This window comes from Osmerus eperlanus, chromosome 16 (assembly GCF_963692335.1).
Source record: "Osmerus eperlanus chromosome 16, fOsmEpe2.1, whole genome shotgun sequence".
NCBI classification, from domain to species: domain Eukaryota; kingdom Metazoa; phylum Chordata; class Actinopteri; order Osmeriformes; family Osmeridae; genus Osmerus; species Osmerus eperlanus.
Window position 1 is genome coordinate 12,189,836 of NC_085033.1, and position 24,502 is coordinate 12,214,337.

Genomic DNA, 24,502 nt, shown 5'->3' on the forward strand with positions numbered 1-24,502 from the left:
CGAATGTAGTTCTCAGTCACATGTTCAACACCTATTTGAGACACTGGATGAAACTGTAGAATTCTTTGACATTTACATGATCTATCTTCATGAGAAGTCGTCATTGCACTATTGAACATGGATATAGGCACACATGATACACACACACACACACACACACACATCCAAATGCCCACACTCACACATTCACTCACTATAAACACTGATTACACAAAACCCAAATACAAAAACACAATTACAGATACTACAGGTCTTTGTCAAGAATGAGGTTCAACCATGTGCAAAAACTATACATCAATCAAAGGACATCATTTGTACACCATGGCAGATCAGGCAAAGATCAGGATCAGCCCAGCAACAATGGTACATTCAGGGTTCGATGACTATACACTGTCCTACTAGCTCAACATGATGGGCACACCTGCCAAAAAGAAGGCAAGCATAAACAAAAGATATGATATGCCACCTCTACGTATGAATATCTTCTTGATCAAGGGACATTTCCAGACCACATCTTCCAAAAACAGCTTTGAGCCCAAGAGCCTGTTTGACTCTTGAGATTGGGCTCTGAGTCAATTAATTATCAAATGATGGTCTATTGGAAATTGCCATCATCACACACATACAATTATGGAGAGAGAAAAAAATAGGCATTCCACACAGAAAGTTCTTGAAATCCTCTCACTTTGCATCCTCTTCAACTCACTCGGGCACGGACAGAAAAGGCAAAAGCAAACACTGCCACCTAGTGGTAGACACACGAAACAACGTTGAAGAGGAGCTCGTTTTCATTTCACACACGGTAACAGCTTTGAGACATGGTCGTTTCCATCCGAGTGCCTGGACTCAGAATGACAGCTGGTGAGTAGAACATGAAGAAGCAGCACGAGTCGTTTCTTTACAGGCAGATCTCTGACACGTTTCTTCTTTGCAGGCACACACACACACACACACACTCTTTCATCACTCCATCACCCTTTCTCCCCTCCTTCCCCCCCCCCCCCCACCCCACCTGTCTCAGTATGCCTCTCTGAAGTGTTGAGTCATCACTCTATCTATTCCCTTTTTTTGTCTCAATTTCCTTATCTTGTGTACTGGTATTTATTCTGTCAACAACGTTGATGGTACAAGATCTGGACATCATTAAACGAAGGCTTTTTGTTGTCCATTAGTATTTGTTGTCGTTTTATCAGACAGGAAAACTTGAGAGACCAGTATCATTGTGCACATTTGAGCTTTCTGTACATATGTATGGCACTTACATCACAGCACTGTAAGCTTGAAGTCAAGAGGACTATCGCTTGTCACAAAAGTGTGTCACAGGTATGTACAGTATTACACATAGATACTGCTATGGACATCAGTACGTGAAATAACTTACATCCTTGTTGGTTCATTAACAAATCTAAACATATACATGTTAAATACTTTTTCTACATTCTCATTTTTACACCAGAGATCCAGAAATAACTGCACATGAGCTCAATACAGCAATGCTTTACATCTTAGTATGAATGGTATTTGAATACCGTTTAGACAGTTTCTTAAAATATTGTGTGATTTAAGACATACAGAGACTACATGGAAAAAAGAAAGACTACAAAAATAACAAATACAGATTCACGATTGTACCCTTACAAAATGGGAAAATAATTTCTGTTTTTTGGGTGTATCAGTATCAGTATTGATTCAACAAGATACCGTTTTTGTGTGCATCCATAGTCATTTATCTTAGGTTCCCAAATTGGTTTTACTAGAGAGTTTAGTGACTTTAGTGTAGCTATAATACTCTTGTCTAATATTTAACACAAATCATTTCAACAAAGGTGAATTTCTGTACTTAAGAAACAGATCATTATATAATTTAAATAGCAAGCAGTCTTGTATACATAGTGTCGTCGTTTAGGCATAAATTCACAACTTTGTTTCCCTTATTGGTATATTTTCAGAACATTCTGCTTACCTGGCCTGAAGGCAACTTTACTCAAAAAAGTAAATTATAGCAATTAAAACATCTCCTTACATTCTTTAAGAAAAATGGTATATTTAAACTAAAGTTCAATCGGAACTAATCCTAACTCTGTCCACATTAATCTACAACCCAGGATATCATTTATTGTGAGTAGGCACTTCGGAATGAATGAGTTAATAAAACAAAAGGTTTGCACCCAAATAAAACACGTAGGTTCTAGTAGTGGTTCTGGGGTACTGAATGAAGGTGGACAAGTGCCAGTGTTAACTGATGGTCCTGGGAGGTTCTCCAGGGGACAGAGCACAAGGTCAGTGTTCTGGACTGCTAACATGACTGCTAAAAGACAGAACCTCCTGAGAGGAGCAAAAGCAGGAAGTAGACTTAGACTTCTAAATAGGTAAGATCATAACCCTCATTTTATGCAGGCCTTAGTGTATTATTGTAAGCAAACATGCTATATAAACACTCAAATAAATATGTAATATACTCAAACTTTTCCAAGTGGGTGCCCCTTTTTCTGGAGTATCAAACCTCTCTGAGCAAATAGCAGTAGTTTAGAAAAGAACATTTTCAACCAGAATCGACGATCAAAACAATAAGACAATCATTTACTGTAAAATAAAATGAAACAATTCCAATTCAGATGGGCAGAGAGGATTTCCCATAGAATACAGTCTCAACACATGGGATGAGTTCTACAGATTTGGGCTCCAGTTCCTTTTTTTGAAAAGGCTGTCACTGTACTGTACCGCTGATACAGGAAATGCAAAAAGAAAATACGAATCACAACAACAACATTCATTATTTACAAGGAGCGGATCCATGAGTTGTTTTCACGTTTGACATACTCTGTACTATGGCTGATTGTATAAAAAGAGAACACTGTCGTGATCTTAAGGATATTTTGACAATTTATGATCTTGAACATTATAAAGAAGTGCTGTAGCATTTTTACAGGCAATGGCAAAGTTGTGGTTGCTTTATCTCTTTGGATCCATAATAGGTGAGATGAAGCAACCTGTATGGCACTTTGAAGCTTACTTCACACTTTGTACAGCACTTCTCCACGCCCTACATGGCAATCTGACTCAATCACCTCCACGCCGCTGTTTTTGGTGAATACACTTAGAAGGATATACCTGTAGAATGCAGGTGTATCACAACATTGGAAAAAAGAAACAACAATTTTGTTTTGAGAAGCTACAATTATTCAAACACAATTCCGTGTGCACAACAACTACTACCACAACGGGATTCTAGAAAAAAAGACTGTTAGAAGATGCAAACAGCCTTGATGTTCTCCCACTAACAACACTACCATGTATTATCTGTCATCAATAAATGCTTCATTAAATGGAGGGTGCGATTGGACCAGACAGAGTGGGTGGATAGACTGGGGCGGGGTCGGACGAGGCAGGGAGGGAGGGATAGGGGGGCGGGATCAAGCCGTGGAGCCCGTCAGACGTTCAGGTCGGAAGGTTGAGACTCCCCCCGTTCTCTGCCTGCGGGCTGGACATGCGGATCTGGGAGCTGCTCTTGCTCAGGATGGAGAGCTGCGTCCCCCCGTTCACCCCGCTGCTGGCCAGGGAAGGGTGACGTTGCTGTCTCAGGTCCACAGCAAAGTATCGGTTCACCGTCCAGCTCCGCCATTTCCTCTTGATCTCCGACTGCACCTTCAGGGAGAAACTTCACAAGGTCATTTTTAATGTACTTAGCTGCAAGTCTGGACGAGGTCTCCCCTGCTCTAGGTCTGTTAGCTCATGCTCTGACGGCTTTACTGAAAGACTCAAATGTTTGAGATCCTAATATTATTTTGGAACATGAAAAATGGAAAAGGGAGACAAGCTTACCTCTCCATTGAGGAAGCAGTAGAGAACAGCCACAACGAAGCCCTGGAAGATGAGACAAATGACACCCGGATGAAAAGAGCAGCTAGTAACATTGTTAGCTTTCACCTCTAAAATCCCATTCATTCCCGTGTACAATTCACGCTAGCTATTGCCAGTTGTAAAGGTCGAAGCCAGGATCCATTAGGAGTCATCATGTCTCAATGCACAAAACAACTAAAAGATCAGAGTTGGGTATGTGTAGTTATCTCCTCTCCTCCTTTCTCCTCTCCTCCTCCAGTGTGTCAGAGGAGAAGCTCTGAGAGGAGACCTTCTGAAGAGAAGGAGACCACTGAGGATGCTACTGAAGGAAACGAGGATTGAGGTCTGAAATTCAGCCACGGAGCTGAGAAAAGCAGTTTACCTGGAAGGAGCCCAGGCCCAGCTCAAACACCAGCCTCTCTCTCTGGCTGACATCCTCTGGGGAGAAGGCAAACACCGTGTAATGAATACCGAACAGGGGGATGAGGAGGAGCGTGGAACGGGCTAGACGTCTGTCAACGACACAGAGGAGTCATGATCATTAAAAAACAACACCACAGTATATGCTCAAAACACGTCTTACAAAGACAGAATCTGTGTACACAAATATAATCGACAAACCGAAAAGAAAAAAGTGTTCTACGCTGAATAAGATGGTGTTGCCTGAAACAACAGGTTGACTGGCACAGTGTTATTGGAAGGTTAATAAAACTGTGCTGTCATCCAGATCCCATCTTTCCTAGGCTGGTCTGGCCTCTAAGCATATAATGAGTGAACACACTACAAAGATACTCGACAGTACAGCAAAGTAATGGGGGGGGAACGGGACTTTACAGGCCTCACACACACTCACAAAATCTACACACACGCGTTTACACAGATGTAGGCATGCACGCACACACACACACGCACAATCCCACACTTACAGAGTGATGGTTGATAGCTCGGACATCCTGCAGGAATGCTGAACAGCCTGAGCGGGCTCACTGAAGCATTTCTGAGCACAGCTGCTACATTGCACGTGACGAAGACAACAGCAACACAACAAACACAACAGAGACGACACGTCTTTAGAGACAACGACACACAGTGGGCGCACTACTATGGAGCACACAGGACCAATCACTCTCCACACCACTTCCACCGACTGGACTGATCTGAGAGGAGCAGCCTAGATCAAGACGGAGACTGAAAACGACTACTTTGAGACGAAGAAAACTCGTCCAGCGACAGACAACAGGAAGCCGGCAAGGAGAGTAAAATCAATTGTCAGCATTATCAGCATGAAATCATGAATGAGTCAAAGACCTACTCTTGAAGATTACCCCCACGTACTACTTTACACATTTAATACACATTCAACACATAATGCCACAAGTTCTCATCCAGGTCTCAAACGTAATAGCCTTCTGTTAATCTGTCATCATGGCTTCAAAAAATTAGCTCAAGCAATTCAGTATGAGAAAGAGATCCTGTCATGCAGAACATACTACTCATGAGAATAATAGAGAATAATATTCAGCTAAAACGTCAACATGTTCACTTCTCTGATATTGGTGGTTGTGAACACACTTTCCTGAATGCCTTAGGAAACAACTAGCTATATGTCTGATGAGTGCTGTATAACCTAGTGTTACCATGTCGGTCACCACAGTTCTCCCACTTACAGGTAGATGCTGGACTCGTTTCCTCCTATATCAGGAGACTGTAGCTTCTGGACCAAGATGATTATGATGCCAATGAAGAGGACAAAGTTAATCTGCAGAATAAATAAAACAGCACACAGTCAGACTCACATTTGTTTTAATGATCAATTCCAGGAGATGAGCGTCACACTAAATCTCAGAATTACTCAGTTTATCTTAAGTACACAAAGAGAAACTAAAAGAAGGACTCAAATAAACCCTTTATATTCAGCTATGTAACTATCCCAAAAAGCATGAGTCACTCTCACCATGATGGAAGTCACCACTGGTCCCTTTATAACCCACCAGAGGGCAGTGTTCTCATTTGTGTCCCAGCAGCTGCAGAACAAGAAGAAACCAGTTGTTTTTAAAAACGTCATATCATGTTCATCAATGACATACAGGCTCTCATGCAAAAGATGAGTATGGTTGAAACAAAGGGTTACACATACCCGGTGTCATCAAAATGAAGCCTTAGAGCTGCCCACACAGTTACAGAAATGGTGGGTGTGCCTAGAGAGTAAAATATGAGAGAAGTATATAACAGTTGGGAGTCAGGTGGTTGAGCGGTTAGAGAATCAGGCTAGTAATCAGAAGGCCGCTGGTTCGATTCCCGGCCGAGCCAACTGACGTTGTGTCCTTGGGCAAGGCACTTCACCCTACTTGCCTCGGGGGAATGTCCCTGTACTTACTGTAAGTCGCTCTGGATAAAAGCGTCTGCTAAATGACTAAATGTAAATAACAGGAACTGAATTGTGTTTTTTTATAACATGTAAGTTCTAATAATAGAGTGGAGGTTGGAAACAAACACAGTAGTAATTATATCTTTAATGCTCCACTGATTAATTGTGATAATCTAGTTTGTATTTAATGATAACCCTTCTACAGCTGTCAAAGTTATGCAATTGCTCTAATTATATCTGGTGCAGATAACACTAGGCTATAAAAAAAAAGTTCCATACTGTAAATTGGATGATAGCGAGCTGTGATTGGATGCTTACCCCAGCCAATGATGGTGTACCAATAGAAGTATCGTCGCTCAGGGAAGAACGTCTCCACCAATAAGGTGAAGAGATACAGTCCTTCGATGAAGAGCCAGAAGTAGTTAGACATCACACAGTAGTGGAAGAACACCATCACTGTTCTACAAGCCACCTGGGAACCACACAAAAAAACACCTTTACCTTTCAGCACCTCAGAAGGTCTTACCCTAATGTCACATTTAATATGCTACAAATATACCCTTCAGTTGATATGAAATAAGGAGGCATTCATAAGTAGGCATGTGGAAATTATTTGGCTGTATAGTTCAATGTCAAAAACTACTGTTTTCCCCTAAACATTACACTGGGAAAAGATAATTCAATGTTACTATGTTAATAGAGTCTATGTCCTCTGTGGACTTGATCAATTATCCTCTGATCCAATTCAGACCTCCGTGATGTCATTAAGGTGACCTGTGATTGCCATGGTGATGGGAGTGCAGTGGGAAGGCTGAGCGATAGCGAACAGTGAAGCTATTGATATGCAAATTCTCATATATGGTAGATTTCCATAGCCCCACTAAAGCCATAGGAGGGGCTAATTAGTTGTGGTTAACACACACACACATAAGAACAAAGAGGTGCATGTTGCTGTTGAGCGGTGTTGGATTCATGTTGGTATTCAGGTAGATGAGATAAGATTCTAAGATTTTGTTTTACAAGATGTCTTTTGTAATAGCTCCTCTTACTTAAAACGATGCCCCTTATAGAATATCAAACCTGGATGTAAAGATTGAGCATGAGGTCAGACGTGGCTTCCTGCAATAACCAGCAAGAGCTGAAACTAGAAGAGGTCCACACCGCAGTACTGGTGCTGTCTGTATGTTCTCTGCAGTACTGACTGTGTTCGTGCAGTACTGACTGTGTTCGCGCAGTACTGACTGTGTTCGCGCAGTACTGACTGTGTTCGTGCAGTACTGACTGTGTTCGCGCAGTACTGCCTGTGTTCTCTGCAGTACTGACTGTGTTCTCTGCAGTACTGATTGTGTTCTCTGCAGTACTGACTGTGTTCGCGCAGTACTGACTGTGTTCTCGCAGGACTACTGACCGTGTGAGCGAAGCAGTGGTTGCTGTCCTCCTCAGCATACAACACGCCGTCCTTGATGAAGACTGAGATGGCCCTCAACATGAAGGAGACAAACAGGTTCATGTGGATGAAGTTCCGAGTGCAGTGGAGCTTTCTGGGAGATTAGAGACAAGATGACAGATATTTTAGTGTCTGGACACCGTGACGGGGCAACCACATACCATCCTATAGCCATCACAAGGACAATAAGAAACAACCTATCATGACACCTCAAGACACTTAGAAAGGATTAGGACTGAGAAAGGCTTCAGTTGGCTAGCTCACCTGAATCTGCAGAGTATGACCATGGCTGTGGTGAGTGACACCAGCGATGTGCTGTAGCCAACAGTGTACAAGGCCTTGACTGAGGCGTAGTACATATCCTAAAGGAAGGAAGACGTGGATGGAATGTTAGTATTTGATCACTGTTACACCAGTGGGGGTTCTGGGACGACGCTGGGAGAGTCCTACCGGTTTGGTGGTGTTGTCCTCAAAGTAGCATGCCTCCTCGTATTGAGGGAAGGGTTCAGACCATCCATCCAACGTACAGTTTCTGGTGATCTTCCCCATCTCTGAAACACAAAGCACACATGCATCACAGGGGTGAGGGTATGGCTCAGTGGTGTGATTGCATGCCGATCAAATGATCCAAGGTCTAAATCCAACCTTGAAAGTGTCTTTGAATAAAAGTATTTGTTAAGTGAATACGTGATTGTGATTATTACCAGGCTACATCCGTATGTACAACTGTTTCAAGGACAGGAGTTCAACAGGAGTTAAACTCCTGTCGGGTAGCTACTGTAGTGTCACCCACAGTAACCGGCATCACCACGGTAACTTGTGTCACTGCCACATACCGTCCTCTGGCTCCATGAAGGCGTGGAAGAGCTCTGGACAGTTGACCACCACTTCCTCGCCCACGTTGGCAGCCTGCCAACAGGTCAGGTTGTCCCACGTCCATGGGCACGCTAGCGGGGCACAGGACACACAACAGACACAGCAGGTACATATCTCACATGCCAGGGACAAGCAAAACTGGACTCAATGCTCTATGTGTAAGTCCGAGCTTTGGAGAGCATGCTGAGAGTTAAAAGCGGAGCCAGATACAGTGATGATGTCACTGTGTCTCCTCTCAGGAGAATCAAGTGGGATCATTCTTGTGGTTGGTATAGGAGAACTGAGTGTATTTATTCCAAGATCTACAATTCACAACAATTTAGAGTTGTTCAATTACCGAACGTCTGCAAATTTCTGCCAGCTGTCTCTTATAACTACTCAAACCAAGACATCCCCCCTGTTTATGTCTTTGACCTTAGCAAACTGTCACTGTGTCACTCAAGCAAAATACGTCTGTGAGGGTAGTCAGAGGGGACAGTTAGTTATGGCTCGGTTAAACGTCAGTCATTTGTCTTAAACGAGTGGAGCAAGAAACCCAGTCAGCCAGTTTGGCTTTTAGTCCAGTTGAATTAGTCATTAAATGTAGCTGGTGGAACCTTACAGAATCTCTCTCAGTGTTCCCCTTTATGCTTCTCCAGTCTCTATCTCTAGGACTGACTGTGTCATTTTTCTCTTTCTCTCACAAAGCCATTGTCTCCCACACCTTCTTCCAAAGACAGACACTGCAAACCGTACTGTATGTACCTTAATATGTATCTTTATCTGTCGCTCCCTCTCCCTCTCTCTGAATGGGCCTGCATGATACACTGATAAACAGGATAGACTGTGCTATAGAGACAGTTATTATATGTGTGTGTGTGTCTGTGTGTGTGTGTGTATTTGTATCTGCGTATATCTGTATGTGTGTGTGTGTGTGTGCATGTGTGTGTGTGTGCATGCGTGTGTGTGTGTCTGGGCAGAAAGCCTTTCCTCCTGCCATGGGCTCTAATCTGTTTGGGTTCTGTCTGGTGAGCTGGACTCAAAGCCAATTACCTTTTAAAGGGCAACTAGGAGCCAATGAGCACAGCAGAGAGACAGAGAGGTAGCCTGCTTGATGCAGGCACTGTCTGGATCACTGGGCCAGAACCACAGGCACAGCTAGGATGCATCTCAAGTCAATGTGTGTTTTATAAGTAATAGATAATGTTATTGATACTGTGTGGCAGACATGGAACAACTGAGAATATGACGAACATGAGCAATGCTTCATAAGCTACTTACTCACACACACACACACACACAGATACATTTTCACACTGAGGGAATCGCACATACACCTCTATCTCTTCACAAATGATGGACTAACACAGCTTGGACAGAACCACATTAATTGTACAATAATAGTATTCCAGATTCCAATCCAACTCAAACAGAATACTAATCACCGGGTACTGATTCCTTACTATAAAACACCTGCCAGACATGTATTGAACTTTCTACATCAGCCAATGAGAAAAAAATTACATCACAGGTCAAAAGAGGCCTGGATAAAATCACAATCTGGTTTCAATTTAACATTGAATGTTGGGGCTACAAGCTTTGCTGTTAGATCGTTCTTTTGTACGAGGACACATGCAGTCCAGCTCTAAACAGTCATGCTATCGTACCTCATGACAATGTTATCAGGTATGATGAACTTTCATTACCATCCTTCTGGTCCTGATCTCTGCAGTCCCTCTCTCTGCTGCTGTGGTCTACCGGATATGGGTAAAGACCTGCCAGCAAGCAGGGACTTCATGCTTCCATTATCTCCCCCTTTCTTCCTCGCTTTCGCTTGTTTCCATCCCTGAATCGTTGTTCCTCTTTTTCTCCGTTTTACTGCTCTCTCTCTCTCTCACTCTCTCTCTCTCCATGTCTCTCTCTCTTTCCCTCTCTCCCTCTCTCTCTCTCTCTTCCCCAGACGGGTTTTTGCTAACTTGGCGTTTTTAATTTCTGCGGGAAACGATTTTCTGTCAGCAGAAACATAGGGATGCTCTGTTTCCAGGCACAGTAAGGGAGATAGGGATCAGTTAAAGGGGCGGTACAGGCCAATGATTCTGACCACATGGTCTGAAATAGTCAGTACAGTCAGGTGCTGTAGGCTAAGGTTGTTTTTTAGCATGAAAGATTTATTCCGTTATCCAAAAACGAATTTTGGGTAATACGGTTCTGCTTCTGCGGTTCTCTGGTGAAACATAGCTTGAGACTGCATCTCAACACAGTGTCAGAAATCTACGTAACGTCAATAATTCGCCCTGACGTTTCACATATAATTTCTGATTATATACAAACGGATTCTAAAAATCCCTCTTCCGTCATCTAAATGTCTAGTTATGGGAAAGGATCTGGACTAAAAGCAGTTTTCCTTCCAAAATGTGTTATTCTCAAAAGTGGCCCTTTTTCTCTCTCCAGAGTGGCCTTGTGGCTGCCAAAGAGCACATGAGTCAGAGAGGAGGCTAAGATGCATTCTGTTTGTCTGTTAGTTCTCAGCTGCTTGTAGCTAATAAAAACCCTCTCTCTGTCCAACAGGATGATTGCTTCCAGATTTTACATTCTTGATTCCCTGTTTATTTTAAAGGGGCTCCTGAGGGAAGCAAGACAGTGAGAAGCTGTATAAAATCTAAAAACAGACAAACACACACACACACAAAAGTTCACAAACACGCACACACGTACACCAAACTCTCACAAACACCACACACTCACAGACTCATACCATATTCTAGGTCGTCATCAGGGTCATGCAGCGCAATCTTTTCCATGCACTTCTCATGTTCCCGTTGAAGGATGCAGCTGAAGACCTCTGAATGCATGGAGGCCACCTGAAAATACACACAAACACACAGGCAAAACTCAGAATACACTCCACCACAAATATAGTACATAAACAGGAAGAGAATTCTGTGTCTATTATACAGACAATTTTACGAAATTCACTGAACACAATTCAGACGCAGTCAGAAGAACAGTTCACACTTTTGAAAAATACAATTTCCTTGGTCCTGTCAGTGTAATCGTGGTCTCTCCATGGTTCATGTTTTTCCTGAATTCATTTCTCTTCTGTTTTTCTTTTCTCAGCTTTTCCACCTTTGCACCCTCCACCCTGGCCCCATGTCCCCCTCCGTAGTGAGTGATGTGACCCTAACCTTCTCACTGCAGACACACTCATCCTCCTCTCCTTTCAGCAGGATCCATCATCAAACAAGCTGCCTTGGCCTGAGACACATTTACCGTCACTGATGGAACCAGCCTCATTACGAGTTATGTTATTACCTCCTATTGGAGAACAGGTCTGGGGACATTTTTATATTTTTTCATCTTCAAAGATGTGCCCCATGTTGTCAACCCTTTGTATTTTATAATAATGAGCATCTATGTTGCTTAGCACCAGGTAGTTCGTCATCCACATATGGGCAGGCCTTAACAGTTGTGCGTCTGGTCAACATGGAACTTACAAACAGTATGAAAACACCTGAATGTGGAAGTGTAGAGTTGTGCTGGTGAAACATCATACACAGTTGATGACAAGACATGTTCTGTATCTAAACAGACATTTTCACTGGCCCCGCGCATTAATGCACACACAAAGATGCACAGAGAAACACACACACGGAAACACACACACAGAAACACACACACAGAAACAAGCACACACAAGCACACACAAACATTCCGGAAGAGAACAAGCAGCTGTCTCTAGAGTGACTGTAGCTGTTGTTGATGATGATGGCGTGTCTGTATGCCAGTCTCTCGTCTCCTTAGCAGGCCAGCTGTGAGCTTTCACATATTCTAGACAAATCACTGGAGTGTGAAAACACACCCAAAAGACCTTTTTAATAGTGACTGGAGAAAGTCAAGGTCCCTCATTTAGGGAAAAGACCACTGAAATTACCAAACCAATCTCCACAATTCTCCCCTGCCCTCTGATCTCTCCCATCTCCTACCTGTGTAAAGATCCCTGTCCAGGTAAGTTTTGGATCCGTATAACTCACAGTTTCCCCCCAGGCCCATTTGACAGAAGCAGATAGCTCAGTGGCTCCCACCTCCCAGCAGTAACCAGCTGACATCATAAAACTTTCATTCGATTCCTCAGACCGCCAGCAGAACATGGACATCACACAACCGACTAAGCACTGAGGGTGAGAAGAAGCAGTGTTGCTGATGTCCTCAAATGGGGAGGGGGTGTTAGGGTTTAAGGGGGGGGGGGGGGGGGGTGCTGAAAAACAACAACGGATGGAGCGCAAGGTGATTATGGACGAGGGGGTGCTGGGAACATTGCTCCATGACATGTACTATGTATGCTGCACAACACCACGCCACTGGAAGACCATCCCACACACACACCTCTTTCTCATAGCTTCAGCTTCTGCCCAGGAGCTATATTGCAGTTTGGCTGAATAGTGCTTCATCACATTTACATTTAGTCATTTAGCAGACCCTCTTATCCAGAGCGACTTACAGTAACTACAGGGACATTCCCCCCGAGGCAAGTAGGGTGAAGTCCCTTGCCCAAGGACACAACGTAATTTAGCACAGCCGGGCATCGAACCGGCAACCTTCTGATTAATAGCCCAATTCCCTAGCCGCTCAGCCGTCTGACCCCATTCATCCCCCTGTCCCTTCTGCTGCTGTTGTCAGGCCTGGTCAGCTGCCTGCAGCCAGAGAGGCGGAGCACAGACCTGGGATGTAGGCTGATGTGCTGGAGTGGCATATGGCGTTTTCATTAAATCGCCCGCAGCTCCCAGCCACACATGAATCCACAACAGCACCCCAGAGAGGGACAGCTCCGACGACACACGCACACACGCACCCAGAACACGCACACATGTACACCGCAGACACACGCACACACACACACACACACACATACACAAACGCATAAACCGAAACACATATAAACACATGATACCCACACTTCTAGTCGTGTTGTCTAATCCAGACACACCCCTGTTTTCCACCTCGGCAGGCTGAGTGTGTTGTCAGCAGAGTGGTTCTGTACTCACCAAGGGCAGAAAGAGGATGGCAGTCAGCAGGTGGCCTCTCATTGTGTCCTGTGAAGTATACTGCTCCAAGATGCACTGCACTGCTGTGCTAGTGTGTGTACGCGTGTACTTGTGGGTATGTGTATGTGTGTGTTTGTGTGTGCGTGTGTGTTCACAGGAATCCCCTGAGAGAACTCCACTTGGCTCTACGACAATCCGACATCAAGATGTCTGAAACACAGGAGCACACAACCTTACATCAGAAGCAAGACCACCGCACACACACACACGCACACACAGTCAATCCTAAACAGCATTACGTAGAGCACCCATTTGACACGGTGTCCTGCTCGTAATGATATACACACACTGGCATCTTCGTCAGTTTAGCGTGTGTTCATCAGCTCTGTGATGTTCCCTGACAGCTTCATGCAAGGAAGGGGGCGGGGGGAGAGAGAGCGGGAAAGGTGAGGGCTCAGCGGGTTTATTAGGTATTTCCAGTCATGACACCGTGACCATAATGAGATGGAGATAGTCAGGCAGCAGCTCGAGGGGTGTGATAGTGCTGATGTCTGGGTGCAGACGGCACAGAGCCCTGTCGCCACCCCCTCCCTGCCCGCCCCGGATCTTAGTCATCCCTAAAACTTCCCCCAAAAAACGGATGAATCACGTCAAACATTCAGCCGTTATAGCGCTCGCGCACACACACACAGACACACACACACACACCCACAAGGACATGACAGATGCACATACAACACAATACAGAATGCGCACAAACACAAGGACTCACCACACACACACACACACAAGATTGTCTCTGTCTCTACCCTCTAGTTGCGAATCCAATTACTCCTAAACCAGCTCTCGGTTAGTTTATCAAATAATAGAACAGCCTGTGCTTAGGGGAAAAACCCATAGATACAGAGAAGGATAGTGCCTGTCAAGTAGAGATGATACTAGCCCGGATGGGATGTAGACAGACGCACATGAGATGGCTTTTCTCTTTTTTCTCCACCGTACCAATTCAGTCAAGTCCGAGGTCATCGCTCGTTAGGACTACATCGACAATGCTGTCCATCGTTATCATTCGACGTACTGTCCGGAAAAACATTCAAGTCGGCATTTAACGTATATGACCGGATATGGCAAATGAGTAGCATGAAATTCCAAATGCGGATCTTTCTGCCAGTGCAGAGCATGCTGATACACCTCCGCTGGGCGTTGGAGTGACGTGGGCCCCTGTGACACATGGCAGATGTCAGCCATGTTGCGTAGGAGTGAGGGCCCCTGGGGTTATGAGGATCCGTGTTGAGGACATCACACTGAGTGAGCGCACACTAGAGAAGATCATGAACCCAATATGAAAGATTCTAAGACTGGCTCTGGTCTTCCCATTCATAGACTTGATTGTGGATACTATTGATTATTGACCATTTTATCTGACGAGTTTGGGAAGCCAATGAAACTAGACTTGTGTGTCTCTTTATGTTGGTGCACTGAAGAATGCTAATTTGCTTGAGCATACACACACAAGCCAGGCACAATTACACATACATTAATTCCCACATCATAATCCTTTTCATATCTTGACAATTTGACCACTTAAGTTGACATGTAGGCCCTGTTACTACTTCACACAGTGTGTGAAAGATAGAGTCTGCAAGAAACGTTTTTTTTTTCTTTTCTAAAATGGATCTCAGTGATAACAACAACCTCACAAATACCAATCAGTATCAAATACATTCAGAATTGTTTTGTTGTTCTCTGTAAGATTTCCAAACCACTGTACATAATTAATTTAACCCCCAAAGATATGCTACACATGCAATATCATCATAGAGGAAAGACAATGCTTTTAATCACGCTTTCCTGTTAACAATGAGCCATTATGATGAGGTTTCATCTTGTAAAAAACATTACCATAACATCCAAATGGTTCGTATATATTTGTCGGTGGGTGAGTAATCTCACAATAGGAAACGTTTGGTAGATTTACAGGATATCACATGTTTTATGCATGTATTATCACGCAATAGTTTGCAACATTTCAGACACATTCATTGCATGGTTGACAATTGTGGTTCACAAACACATTGATGGATTTTTTTTTACATAGTATTAGTCAATCACTCAGTCCATAAAAAATGCAACACGCAAGTAATTAATCTGCCTTCCCTCAATTTTAAGTGCATTAATGAGTGACGCATATATTTCATACACAATTGGGCTATTCCTTATAATTGCAATTAGCCCTTGAAAGCAAAAACGCCAGCGTAGCCTACATATAGGCCTAGGACATAACATCGTCCACAACACAACCAAAAAGCTCCTTGGAGAGATAGCCACCCGTCCCGATACTCGTGGTCTGCTGCAAAACCCAAGCAAGAATTCACTCACTCACTCACTTTTATTCCTCATTAAGATGAAATATCCAGATTGTCTTTTGCATTTGGAACCTTTTCTCTTTCACGGTTCTCTTGGGTAACCAATTAACTCACTTGCATTCAACAATTCAGCCTTGAAATAAAGGAATGCATCTGACAGCTACGCCAAGGCGAAACACATAAGAGGGTACAGATCTTGTACAATAACAGCCTAATGCTATACAATAAAATAGCGTAATTGTACTGAATCTTACCACGCAGCCATTGGTCTCAGTGGAACTATAATCTTTACCCTCTTTACTGAAGAAAAAGACAATCCGGTCGTTGTCTGGAAGAGTTGGAAACATGCAGACTGGTTAGATCGTGTTCAAATGACAGGTAGTGCTGCTGCTGCTGCAGCGCGCGCTCACCAAGGCTGCACCATGAAGAGGGGTGTCTGTGCCTCTGGACATTCCAACCCGCCCCAGCACAACAACTTCTTATTCAAAAAGCGTATAGCATAAAACAGACAACGAAGACTGAGAAGACGCGTAAAAACAAACGTCGTTGGCGATACCGAAAAGGATTAAATGGAAATAGCTTTCTGTAGTGCTGTTCGGTTAATAGACAAGCCCTGTGTCTCGCTGATGTTCTCTATATGAAATAGAGAACGAAGACAGGCTGTAACAACGACTTAAGTAGCCATATTATACTTTCGGTCTCGCGCAGCCGCCCCCGTCGAGCAGTTGTTGGGAGCTGGGGGCTAGCCTATAAAGTGACTCTCGTGAAGTTCATCAAAATAGAGTTCGCCTATGGACGCAATTTCACATATGTTTAGTAAATTATTTAACATATCCCAGCGGTCCAGGAGTGATGTTATGCTGATTTAAGCCTTATTGCATAAATTTGTTTCAATCATCAGAAAAAAACTATTCACTACAAACCAAGTGGAGGACAGAATAGCTTTTTTTCTGGTGCCTTACTTGTAATACCAACTTAATTTGCACAAAGTGCAAAGTTGAGCTTCAAAGTTGGTGACAAAAAGCGACATGGTTCACGACCATTTAGCCCACTCGACTAAGCCGCAGGCAAAACAAGAGTTTGGTTCATCGGATTCAGGACCCTGGACAGCGGTATTGAATCGCACGCATGCTGTGAAAATGACGAAATGGCCTGCTTCGATGTCCCAGTGTAGGCAGGCCTGTTATGATTGAGTTTTCCTAAGAGAGTGAGTGGTATTTAAAGCGTCAAGTCAGCGAGTAGACCGTGTGTCTAGAAGGGAGGATGATCCGAACATTTAACCAGCATTTAGATCCGAGCATAAGATTGATTACCCAGCTTGGCTGATTTGATAGATGGCCTATAAATCCATGATTGCATCAACAAATGCGATCCACTTTCTCAAAGTATTTGGGTATGATTATACTTTAATATGCTCTAAAAATACACATCTTTACACCTGCATTTTTAATTAGCTGTAAATGTGTTGGTCAGCTGGTGTGATGACTCAGATGGTCCACATGGGAAGGTGCTAGTCTTCCTCTGTTGGGAGGCCACAGCAGCGGCAGGAAAACAGTTTACGAACACGCCGGAAGAATCCACGGATGCCTCCTTTCTTACGCTTTTTCGGAAGGTCCTGAATGACATCTGAAAATGACAACACTGATGATGATTATTCATACTCTGCATGCCACAGGAGAACACATATATGTCATCACAAGAAACGATTTGGATGTCGAGATCAACAGGTAGGCCTATACTCACCACGGTTCACCTCTGCCACGTCTCTGCACACATCTCCCAGGACCTGAATGTTCTAGAAACACAGAACCATGTAAGAGAACAGAAACAACATCTACCCTACAGTAGGAACCATAGACTAGACATTATCCAGAGTGAATAACAAAACGTTGAAATGCTATTTAACATGATAGAAAAGTTAATACAAAAATAATAATTATTATTTTTCAGAACATCAATAGATTGTTGTGTCTCACCATGGGGTGCTGGAGATCAGAAGTGGTTGCTAGGACACAGCCGATGACCACGCTGGGTTTCTCATCTGACAGTTCAGGCTCCACCTTGGGAGCTTCCACCTCTAGGAGGATGCTCAGAGTCTCTTTTGAGAATCTGGATGCAGCAGTGGTCTTCGGAGACCTCGGGGAAGGCTGAACCTGGTCTAAGGTGACCTCAGTGATAACTGCCTTCATCAATTTATCATTGTGAGCCATGACTAGTTCCTGGAGAACGTCCTCCATGGAAACTGCAGGACCTCTGGCCTGGGCAGACATCTGGAGGGCAGCCTCAGGACCTTTGGCCTGGGCAGATATCTCGGGGGCAGCCTCAGGACCTTTGGCCTCGGCAGACATCTTTGGGGCAGCCTCAGGACCTCTGGCCTGGGCAGACATCTTTGGGGCAGCCTCAGGACCTTTGGCCTGGGCAGATATCTCGGGGGCAGCCTCAGGACCTTTGGCCTCAGCAGAAATCTTGAGGGCAGCCTCAGGACCTCTGGCCTGGGCAGACATCTTTGGGGCAGCCTCAGGACCTCTGGCCTGGGCAGACATCTCGAGGGCAGCCTCAGGATCTTTGGCCTGGGCAGGCATCTCGAGGGCAGCCTCAGGACCTCTGGCCTGGGCAGACATCTTTGGGGCAGCCTCATGACCTCTGGCCTGGGCAGACATCTTTGGGGCAGCCTCATGACCTCTGGCCTGGGCAGACATCTTTGGGGCAGCCTCATGACCTCTGGCCTGGGCAGACATCTTTGGGGCAGCCTCATGACCTCTGGCCTGGGCAGACATCTCGAGGGCAGCCTCAGGACCTTTGGCCTGGGCAGACATCTTTGGGGCAGCCTCATGACCTCTGGCCTGGGCAGACATCTTTGGGGCAGCCTCATGACCTCTGGCCTGGGCAGATATCTCGGGGGCAGCCTCAGGACCTTTGGCCTCGGCAGACATCTTTGGGGCAGCCTCAGGACCTCTGGCCTGGGCAGACATCTTTGGGGCAGCCTCATGACCTCTGGCCTGGGCAGACATCTCGAGGGCAGCCTCAGGACCTCTGGCCTGGGCAGACATCTTTGGGGCAGCCTCAGAACCTCTGGCCTGGGCAGACATCTCGAGGGCAGCCTCCGGACCTTTGGCCTGGGCCGACATCTCGAGGGCAGCCTCAGGACCTCTGGCCTGGGCCGACATCTCGAGGGCAGCCTCAGGACCTCTGGCCTCGGCAGACATCTCGAGGGCAGCCTCAGGAAGGCCATCTTCCACTATTAAGCCTTCGCTGATGTTGTTGTTCTGTTAACAGAGTATAAAACATTTTGGCACACATTACACACTGTGTCTGGCAATACGTGTCAATGGATTCACAAGGAAATAGTGAAATGTTTAACTCCTGCAATTGCGGCCTTTACCTTGAGAGCTGTAGCTGCTTCCAGGAGAAGATCTTTCATGGAAACTTTCGGGGTAGCAGCTGTGGTGGCGATCTCACACATCTGGTTGGAGAAGTCCTCAGGTACATCAGTCCCCATGTTTTCCATCTTCAGCAAAAGTATATTAGGAGTATTATTTAAGTACATGTGCTGCAGGTTTCTCTGAATTTAACACATACCAATGCCAGGAAGACCTTATCTTGAGATCTATTTACATGTATATGTACTGTATGATATTGAAAAACAAGACACAATTATAATACCTCCATGTCATCAACGATGGCTGACGTCACAGAACGAGTCACATCCAGACCATCAAATTCCGTGCTGTCGTGTCCAATCAGCTGGAAGGATGTCAAGGCATGCTCAAACCTCTGGAAGATGGCAACCACCATGTTCTTCACCACTGTGTGAGTGATGGAAGCCATTGCTGAGACGTCCTGGGGAGGCAGCAAAGAGCTGGCTGCATCCTCCACAAGCCTGACGACATCTACAATGGCTGCCTTGGCCCACGGCCCCTCCATGGAGGTGAGGCCTGGCTGGTCAGAGCTGAACAGGGATCCCCATAGCTGCTCTTCTCTATCCTCCAGGAGGTAGTTGAGAGTAGCTGTCACCAACTCAGGGACCAGCTTCTCAGCTCTTTGGAGCAGCGTTGCTGTGCTTGTTGGCACCTGCTTGTTTGGAGACCCTGCATCCCCAGCAGGTGGAGATGACTCCCGCTCGCCCTTCGTGTCATGCACGGCGCTGCACGCCAGGTTGGAAAACAGGGGGAGGAGGAGATTCCTGACCTTAGCTTCGGCCGATGGCCTGATCATGCACAGGAACATCTCAAGTCCCTCCAAGGTGACCTAGAAGAATGGGAGAGAGAGAGAGAGAGAGAGAGAGAGAGAGAGAGAGAGAGAGAGAGAGAGAGAGAGAGAGAGAGAGAGAGAGAGAGAGAGAGAGAGAGATAATGAGATAATCCACTACCAGGATTTTCCTGGGTGTCTCATGAGAAAATGTCTTGATGTTGTCTCATAGCCTACCTTCCTCCCAAACTGCTTAGAGAGACGTTGTTCCTTCTCCAGTTCTGTAAAGACCTTTTCCTCAATCTCCTCCAGCATAGGACGACTGAGGACATGTTGAGGTCTACAGAAGTGGACATGTATCACTGGACACACATTTTCAGTGAATGTTATAGAATTGTCAAAAGTGAGAAGCGTAAAGCTTGCTTACGCTGGTTCGAATCCTTTCACTCTCAACAGCATATCTTTAACATGTTCCAAGCTGACCTGGTCAGGAACATCTCCCAGATTCTTGAGGATCAAGAACTGTCGTATGATAATTTTCTGCAAGATACATAGTGAATTTACTGGTCTATGGGGATGGTTGTAGTGATACTCATGCTACCAGTCCAATAGTCCAATCTTACCTGTCCTTTACACAAATCCATCATCGATTCATCATCAAGCAGATGACTACTGCCCTAGAGAATGAGATAATAATATTGTTTTGAATCAACATTTGTTACAAAAACGTTAAACATTATTAGATCAGATGTAGACCTAGAAATATACATCACGATTTGTAAACGATCTGTAATATTACGGAAATCCAACGTATGCCTAGCCCAACCGCTCACGCAGGTTATGTTGAGCGTGATAGAGAAAGGTGGGAACCTGCCTGAAAGATCATCCTTCAGGCTAGGTTAACCAAGCCTAAAATATTGGGAACCGACTCGAAATACTTCATTGAAAAAGTCAAATTTAAAATAAATGTGTGTAAAGTCAGTAGTCACATGTGCTGAACCTACAATAGTCGACAGGTGAGAAGTAGTTCGTTGTGTTACGCTGCCATTCTCTGTGTTTTTAATTGTCCTTTGACAAATGAGACCACGCAACATTACATATTATTAAGTTTTACATGATGTGATTAATGAGAGTACGTACCTCACACTAAGAAACAAACAGGAACCGTTGATTGGGGTAACTTTTTTCGATTAAATACAGTTAGCGCACTAAATAGGTCGTTTAGCGGTGTTGATTCGCCAGTGAATGATTATGCTTGTATCAAAGTTCTAGATGCAGTTTTTGGAATGTTGAGTAACATTGTGACACTTTTATTATGATCCGTATTGCCTGATGTGACGATGTCGATGTTAATTTAATCAAAATGTTATATCAAAGAGGAAAAGCATGCAATATCCTGTTCTTATGTGTTAATTGATAAGCGTAGGCATATGTAAAATTTGGTGGCCGATGAAATGCTGATTCAAATTATAATTTGTTATACCCTGTTCAGTACCACAATGTATTTCAAAGATTATTTAGCATTTCATAAAGTGAGATGATGGGATATGATTCCAAGTACCTAAACGGAATAATTGATAATTCATCTCATGTGATTTATTTGGGGTTCAAAGACGATTCTATGGGTCCTTCGGGTTTACTGTGATTGCACCTCCAGTTAAGGACTCTCAGCAAAGTCCCCATTGAGGAAAAAATGGACATCACTCTATCATTTCAGTCAGCAGACCTGTCTATTTTTATCTCTCTAATAGCTAGAAAAACAAACTTTGAATCAGTGGCTGCAGACCTGTTTCCATGGCAAATGCTCTCTCCCTCTTCCAGACTGCCATCAAGTGCTATTCCCTTACTGGTTACAGGAAGAGAACAGAGTAACCTACAGTCTACTTTGCTGTTCTGGTGATTTCAGTGCTTCGTGATATATTTTCAAATGTATTCGGCTGATTTGTATGCACCCCAAGTAAAAAAGAAAGTTATAGACAAATTCTCTCTTGCTTAGTATACTGTTCCTGGCAAGGCAGATTTGACAAAAACCTCAATGGTTTCATGAGACTTTTCTCGTCTAGATGAGAGATAGTCCACCAGCTCTTTCTTTGTGATATACTTAATACCTTTAACATTTATACATGATACAAATATCGAGGATTACTTCTTGTTTATGGAACTCTGTCTGAATTGTGTTTCAGGCATTCATCTGAAAGATAAAGTAAGTAAACAGTTCTGTAGTGTAAGTGACTGTGAACAGTAGATGAGTCCGGAATTTCCTCCTCCTTCGTGCCTTCGTTAGTATGGCTCGGCGTCTTCAGAGAGTGTGTGATGATGCCCATCTCCTCCACTCAATAAGGCTCTCCACAGGAGCCTCCCTCTCCCTCAGTCCTTAGCCCCCCCACTCCCTCGCCTCAACAAGACCCTTGGCAGCTGGATCGCCATGGCAACTCATCTCCGACGCAATGTAGAAGGGATGTTTAGACACAGACCCAGCCTGATCCCAGTAGGGGCTCGGCCGGAGACCTGTTGAGACGTCGCAGGGCCCGGTGCTTTTTTTCCTGCACCCTCCTCCTCTCAATTCCCTCACTCCTCTCTTTCCTGCTGGGTTTAGTAAGGCGAGGAATTAATCATTGTGCTCATTCACGTGAAAAGGCAGAGACGGAAAAAGAACACAGGTTTAGACAGCCAAGTCCACCACATAACGAACGATACGTGTTTGGAGTTGAGAAATACAGTTGTCAGCCGAGCCAAGACAAATGAGGACAAATGTTTGCATTCCCTTCAGTTTGATAGTTTTTCTATTACTCCACACGCACTGCACAGTTTATTCATAACATTTATAGCCAGACAGCAAGGCAATAAATACCGTTTTAATGTAATTCAGGCTGTTAGAATTCAATATCTGCAAAGAAGAGTCTGTCAGGGGATTTGTAAGCTGTAGCTGTCAGTGTCAGCACTGTCTGGGATGTTTCTGTCTATTCGGTTTCTTTGACAAGGCTATTCAAAAGCTTTTGATTGCCTTTAATGTGCACCGTGCTTTGCAGAACGACTTCACGAAAGCATGCTGTATAATTGCAGGTTGTCACAAGAGGGGGACGCGACTTGACGAAATGTTCTCACAAGAGTGACGGATGTCATTACACGAACTTTTCCTTCGAATGAAATACATTTGAAATAAAATTAGAGTGAAATAATTTGTCAGTGTTCTGTGTGTATGGCGTGCGTGCGTGTGTGTGTGTGTGTGTTGGATGCGTTTTATGTGTGTAATTGTGAGTGCATGCTTGTGTGTGTGTTCGAGTCAGTATCTAAAGTAATGACAGGATGGAAAGATGTTGTATACAAGGTGAACTACATATGGTTATTAATTCAACACTCTTATCATCTTTCAGGAAAGACAGCATGACATTCCAAGCCATATGCAAGATCGATATTTAAGCAACGGTACAGCAAACACACACACACATAAACACACACACAGCCCTAATACATTGCGTTTGGTGCATATTAACATTCATTATTGTCCAGATAAAAATTGATATTCATATCAGCCTATGATCACCTCCACCAACACAAAAATTGCGGATCAATCAGAGCTGCAGAGTACAAAATATTGATTGAAAAGGTTCTCCTTAAAAAAACAAGTCGCATTAATGAGTCATAGGTGAGAGACATGTCCACTTGTGCTACTGGTGGATAAGCTGGGGCCCTCCTACACAGCACCATGAATCAAATCTCATTCTCACATGCAAATTATATACTGAACATGTGAAACATGTTTACCAAATGTAAGGTGTTTTATTGGAAAGAGGACAAACTGTACTGAGGAAAAGTGGGCCGAAATGCTTTTGAGGTGCCATTTGGAAAGGAACAAGACCATAGTGTTCCATGCACTCACAATGAACAAAAAAAGGCATGATCCACAGCTGCAGGACAAGTAAGTCCTGCAAGCTAACTTAGGGGAGTCAGGTGGCTGAGCGGTTAGGGAATCGGGCTAGTAATTAGAAGGTTGCCGGTTCAATTCCCGCCCATGCGGTTGACGTTGTGTCCTTGGGCAAGGCACTTCACCCTACTTGCCTCGGGGGAATGTCCCTGTACTTACTGTAAGTCGCTCTGGATAAGGGCGTCTGCTAAATGACTAAATGTAAATGTAAATGTAACTTGTCATTTGTAAAACATTCACTAACGACTGTGCGTTCTGAACACACTGTAGGCCTACTGCAGATGTCCAAGCCTAAAAAAACAACCTGGAGTAGGAGGGGTGATTGGGACGAGAGCTGCCCTTCTCCCTGCTGCTGTTATTGTAAACAAAAGGAAGCATCAAAGGAGGCCCGCTTTGGTGGGTCTCAGATATGCTGCAGAGGCTGATTTTAGAAAAACAGAAAACATTGTTCGTTCATATGCACCCTTTTAT

General features: G+C 44.3%; 2 protein-coding genes across 9 annotated transcripts; both read right to left on the reverse strand.

Annotated features, from left to right (window-relative positions):
- Positions 1-1,012: 1,012 nt before the first annotated feature.
- LOC134036464 (pituitary adenylate cyclase-activating polypeptide type I receptor-like) lies at positions 1,013-16,534 on the reverse strand. Of its 8 annotated transcripts, none has more exons than XM_062481431.1 (15): positions 16,173-16,534; positions 13,553-13,762; positions 11,266-11,371; positions 8,492-8,602; positions 8,106-8,206; positions 7,920-8,017; positions 7,617-7,749; positions 6,527-6,680; positions 5,978-6,038; positions 5,795-5,864; positions 5,508-5,599; positions 4,767-4,847; positions 4,223-4,352; positions 3,823-3,864; positions 1,013-3,658 (listed from the first exon to the last, which is right to left on the reverse strand). In XM_062481431.1, the coding sequence occupies exons 2-15, from the start codon at positions 13,592-13,594 to the stop codon at positions 3,431-3,433; spliced, it is 1,449 nt and encodes a 482-aa protein (XP_062337415.1). In that variant the 5' UTR covers positions 13,595-13,762; positions 16,173-16,534; the 3' UTR covers positions 1,013-3,430. The 8 variants fall into 8 exon arrangements, with proteins under 8 accessions (XP_062337415.1, XP_062337413.1, XP_062337417.1 ...); XM_062481429.1 differs by having other exon boundaries at positions 4,767-4,850; XM_062481433.1 differs by having other exon boundaries at positions 1,013-3,645; positions 16,173-16,533.
- An 828-nt stretch (positions 16,535-17,362) lies between these two features.
- LOC134036576 (neurofilament heavy polypeptide-like) lies at positions 17,363-21,342 on the reverse strand. The gene is made up of 9 exons (XM_062481575.1): positions 21,247-21,342; positions 20,730-20,783; positions 20,534-20,646; positions 20,344-20,446; positions 19,582-20,166; positions 19,301-19,426; positions 17,895-19,184; positions 17,662-17,713; positions 17,363-17,544 (listed from the first exon to the last, which is right to left on the reverse strand). The coding sequence occupies exons 2-9, from the start codon at positions 20,751-20,753 to the stop codon at positions 17,429-17,431; spliced, it is 2,409 nt and encodes an 802-aa protein (XP_062337559.1). The 5' UTR covers positions 20,754-20,783; positions 21,247-21,342; the 3' UTR covers positions 17,363-17,428.
- Between the last annotated feature and the right edge of the window lie 3,160 nt (positions 21,343-24,502).

What these genes read in the sequence shown, in the direction of transcription:
- LOC134036576 (XM_062481575.1), bottom strand. Translation starts at nt 20,753, where the DNA reads ATGATGGATTTGTGTAAAGGACAG. An exon ending in TGGATTTGTGTAAAGGACAG is followed by an intron (nt 20,647 to 20,729) that starts GTAAGATTGGAC and finishes TGTATCTTGCAG; the next exon opens with AAAATTATCATACGACAGTT. An exon ending in CCATCGTTGATGACATGGAG is followed by an intron (nt 19,427 to 19,581) that starts GTATTATAATTG and finishes CTTTTGCTGAAG; the next exon opens with ATGGAAAACATGGGGACTGA.
- LOC134036464 (XM_062481429.1), bottom strand. Translation starts at nt 13,594, where the DNA reads ATGAGAGGCCACCTGCTGACTGCCATCCTCTTTCTGCCCTTG. An exon ending in CCATCCTCTTTCTGCCCTTG is followed by an intron (nt 11,372 to 13,552) that starts GTGAGTACAGAA and finishes GTGTATTTTCAG; the next exon opens with GTGGCCTCCATGCATTCAGA. An exon ending in GTCATACTCTGCAGATTCAG is followed by an intron (nt 7,750 to 7,919) that starts GTGAGCTAGCCA and finishes CTAATCTCCCAG; the next exon opens with AAAGCTCCACTGCACTCGGA.